This window comes from Limulus polyphemus, unplaced genomic scaffold (genome assembly GCF_000517525.1).
Source record: "Limulus polyphemus unplaced genomic scaffold, Limulus_polyphemus-2.1.2 Scaffold3712, whole genome shotgun sequence".
In the NCBI taxonomy this organism is placed as follows: domain Eukaryota; kingdom Metazoa; phylum Arthropoda; class Merostomata; order Xiphosura; family Limulidae; genus Limulus; species Limulus polyphemus.
In genome coordinates, this window is record NW_013669322.1 from 83,558 (window position 1) to 88,191 (window position 4,634).

A 4,634-nucleotide genomic window follows, 5' to 3' on the forward strand; every position below is an offset into this window, starting at 1 on the left:
CCTGAAAAGTGGCATGGGCTTATTGGACAGATGGGCCTAATGGCTGGGACCTACGGTAAAAATTTGCAAGTTTTTATTCAAAATCTCGTTTAAAAAGAAATACACCTATCAGCTGATAACATACTTTGTTTAATGGTTGACTCATCCGTAAGAGCTACCAATAAAAGAAAACTCCTTGAAAAATAACTAATGGAAGAATTATATATAGTTAATTTATCAAAATTCTAATTTGCCAATTAAAACAGATCACAATCAGCTACAAAAAATGAATAAATTATTTTCTGGTTATTTTTAACTCAAAACTATTTCTCGTAAGTGTTTTTAGTTTTGAGTCATCTGAGAATAAAGTTTCAAAAATTGAGGAAATATATTTACTTTTCTGTTGGTTAAAGATTGTTATTTGTTACATAAAACTGTTTTACAGGTTATGAATCCTTTCATTCGGCAGAACTAGTTCCACTTCCTAAACCTGAAAGATGCAACTCTCTCTCATCCCCAGAGTACACTGCTAATGCACATCTTCTCCCAACTCCATCATCATCATCTCCCACACTGGAAACTGAGATGGAAGAGAGAGATGGGAACTGGTTTTTAGCTGCACTGGAGAAACAGAAACAGCAGATTGAAGAAAAAGTTTTAGAAGTTGAGAAAGAAATGATGAGAAGTGACATCCCTGAAGATGCTGCTGGGAAAATGCGAGCTGCTATTGGTAAAGCCAATCTTTTACTCTCTCAAAAATTTGAACAATTCCGAGGACTGTGCAAGAAAAATTTGGTAAGTTGTATTCTTCGCTTGAAAAATAATTACATTATTATCCAAAAGTTAAGACTTTTGTACAACCTAAATGACATCTTCTTTACAGTTATATTTCCAAGTTTGTATTTTATATACTTTTCCAAATAAACCAGTGTTCAATATTTATATATTATAAAATTCATGTAAAATAAGTTGACAAATGTTGCAGTTTACATGTTGTAGTTATGCTTTCTGAACTCTATTGGTAATCATATTAACTTTTGTAACATTTATCAATATAATAGTTAATGTTTACTATGATTACAGATTTACTATGTGTATCTTCAAAAAATTTGGCAGGCTTTTAGTAAGCATGAAAAATCTGTTGTACACAAAAAATTAGAATTTTTACTGAAGTATTTTTACTAAAGATTTGTCTGTTAATTTACGAAGTTAGTCTGGTTAAGACTCTGACTAGTCTGAGTACAGGGGGGTTTTCATATTAAGAATAAAAATACTTTTTTTCATCTTACAGTTTCATATTTCATCTACAAACCTCTAGATCTTCCTAAATGAAAATCAATATCTTACTTTCTTATTGTTGTTTCTACCTTAACACTATCTGTAGTGAAATCATATTGCAACAGACAATTATGATTATTTATCCTAAAATATTTAAACAATTAACCTTATCAATAATGCTGTCAGTTAATTCTATTGTTTTATTGCTTTTTGAACTGTATCTGTCTACCAAATTAGCATAACAAAACAATAAATCTCCTAGCAAGAGTATTAGCTCAAGTTAGAGTAAACCAAATATCATATCATGTAATGCATGAGCAGCTCACATGCAAACTAGGTAGAGAAATTTGATTTAATATTTTTTTATTTTAAGTTTCCTTGTCTAAAAAGAACTAGTTACTTTACAAAGTATATACATAACATACATAAAAAGTTTAATTTTTGTATGTAGGCTCTTGTACTTGATCATTAAAGTCTAGTCAAAACTTAGCTTTGTTTTATGGTAGGGTTACTCAAAGTATACAAGTTATTTTTTTAATTCAATACACAGTTTAGAATTTGAAATGTTAATCTTCAAAAACTATTTTTTTTAAACTATTATAATTTAACTAATACATAAGTACATTAAAATAATTACCTTACCTGATCAAGGTTATCTCAGTGATAGCAACAATGAAACTGTAGGCCATGTAATTCAAAAACTGTCATCAGGATGACTAGCCTTATACAGAAGTCTGTAAATTAAAATATTCTCTTTTTATTGGTTATAAAATATGTAATAGCAAATGTTGGAGAGAATTATTTACGTTTTGTTGAAGTGATAGGTGCATGGCATGTGGGTTTGATTTTCTCACTTATATCTTAGTAAAGCAAGAAGATTAGAGGCTGTAAGTTTATATTATGTTTTAGCAATATCTGCACTATAAGTTTGTAATTTGTATTAAAACTTAGTCTCAAATAGGGGATGGCAAGAATATATAAAATAGACAATTTAGAGTGAAGAAGTGTCACATGATAGAAGTGAAGATTGAGAATTTTAATATTTTCCTTTGAAATTAGTAAAACTTATATAGTATTAAAATTTGAATTATAAACTATGTTTTTATCCCATGTTCATTGATAATAAGGCTGTTTAATGAAATTGTGAATGTAACTTAGTAGATAGTTGTGATTTGCACTTTGACTCCCACCTGTGCACATTTACTTACTTACTCAAACATAGGGCTTCAACAACACTTCACCATCAAACACAGTTCTGGGCTGCCTTCTTCACCTCACCCCAGATCATTCACATCATCCCCATCTCTTTATCAACTGCTCTTCTCTAAGTCTTTTTTTGGATGGCCCACTTTTCTTTTACCTGGTGGGTTTTACTCAAGATCTTGTCTGGTGATGTTGTCCACCTATTTCCTGAGTGTATGTCCAACTCAGCCCTATTTTCTTTTTGCACTTTGGGTAGTGATTGGATCTTGGTTCTTTGCCATAGGTCATTGTTTCTGGCCACTTAATTTGCAAGATGTTCTGTAGACATCCATTGATGAAAATCTGGAGTTTGTTGAATGTGGTGTTGTTTACTTTCCATGTTTCAAGATCATAAAGCAGGACTGACTCGATGTTGCTATTGGAAATTCTGAGTTTGTTTCTTCTGGAGAAAACCTAGTGTTCCAGACTGGCTTTAGGGTGTTGAAGACATGACCAGTCTTTCCTATTCTGATCTTTATCTGTGCCAGACACAAGTAACAGACACAAGACTGTCCAGTAAATTAATTTTTCTTCTTCTTCTTGTAGGTTATTCCAATTTTGTTTGATGGCATAGTCCTGCTTATTGTGGATCTTCATCGCTTCTGTTTTTCCCTGTGTGCACCAGAAGCCCTGTCTTTGCTGTTTTTGTGATCAGTCTGTCTATTTTTTATTGCATGTGCTGCCTATTATGTGACATGAGACATGGATCATCTGTAAAGTCTAGGTCTTCAAGGAACTGTGTAATTGACCACTGTATTCCAGCCCTACCTTGCTTTACTGTTTCACTTCAGTCTGAATTTTTATGGCCTCAGCTTTCCATTATAAACAAAAGCAATCAGAGAGATTGCATACCATTGCCTTGCTGCTCCTTTTTGAGATTGCATGCATTTATATTGGATAATGTCAAATTTCACTCTAGAAAACTCAGAAAATCCTTTCAAGGTCCAGAATAATCAATGATCCAGATCATTTTTATGTAGTGTGATGAGGAGTCTCAACCTTAATGCACCCATGAAATTTGGTACAAATCCGATCACACTTTACAGAGTTATTAAACCAAAACTGTGAAAATGCCCTATGCTTCAAAGTGATCCAAATTTGGATCTGAACCAAATTTAGGAAGGACTGTCCCATATTGAATTCCCATCTTGTGTGACGGTCTATTAGTTTTTGAGATACACTCATAGAAACACAAACAGACACACACACACACATAAACCCAATTGCAATACCCCGGAGGGAGTGAAGGTAATAACCTAGCAAGTTCTGCTTCCTACAGCTGTTGAATGAGGTTGCAAGACAATGATGGCACACCATAGTGCTATATAGTTGCCAGGTGACCTCTCAATCTACACTGGCAAATGTTTTTTCAAAGTCAATAAAGCTAAGGTATAGCTTTATGAATTTATACTTTTGATGGTGGACTGGTGACAATATTTGGCCTGGGTTTTGCTGATGGGATGTTGGGCTTTTTAATTAGTGGTGGTCAGTTGAATGTCTTCTGTACTGTCTTCTTTGTGATCATCTTTCCTGCTTTTTCCTTTTTGGCTATGTTTGGGTCTTATTTTTACCTGGCAAAGTTCTGGTGATTTAGTAAATTGTCCCCAAGTGTCTGTTGTCTTTTCTGGCACTTATTTTTACTTCTTTATTCAAAAAGTAGTACCCAGTTTGAAGCTCCTTTTCTGTGATAATGCCACAGCAATTGATTTATTGCTTGAGTTGTTTCCTTTGCTCTATAAATGTCCATGTTTCAGTGAAAGCCATTCTTTATGTTGTGTTTTCTTCTTGCCTAGGCCTCTGTGCATGTTTCTTTTCATGCATCCTTTAGAAGAGTCCAGTGTTCATCCAATGGCTTCTCATCTAAAAATGTTTTAAGGGCAGGAAATATATTTTGTAAGGACATTGCATATGTTTCCCTCATTGCCTGTACTTTGAATCCCTGGATTTTAAACTTGTGGTGAGGCCTATCAAATGTGTTTTTGAAGACCCTTAGTTTGATTTTCAGAGTTCAAAGTATGAGATGGTGGTCAGACACAATATCAGCACTCCTCTTCACTCAGACATCTAGTAGGCTTCATCTCCATTTTCCTGCAATGGTAATATGTGTTACGTATTAGAATTTCAAATAGCCTGAA

The 4,634-nt window shown here is 33.6% G+C and overlaps 1 protein-coding gene across 7 annotated transcripts in view; it reads left to right on the forward strand.

Annotated features, from left to right (window-relative positions):
• LOC106469893 overlaps nucleotides 1-4,634 on the forward strand; it is a 72,604-nt gene that overhangs the window by 51,778 nt on the left and 16,192 nt on the right. For 5 of the 7 annotated variants that reach the window (XM_022398471.1, XM_022398467.1, XM_022398473.1 and 2 more), the window contains one exon: nucleotides 425-774. In XM_022398471.1, the coding sequence (XP_022254179.1) occupies nucleotides 425-774 (350 nt within the window). The remainder of the gene's footprint in view (nucleotides 1-424; nucleotides 775-4,634) is intronic. The other 2 variants (XM_022398469.1, XM_022398470.1) reach the window with 2 other exon arrangements.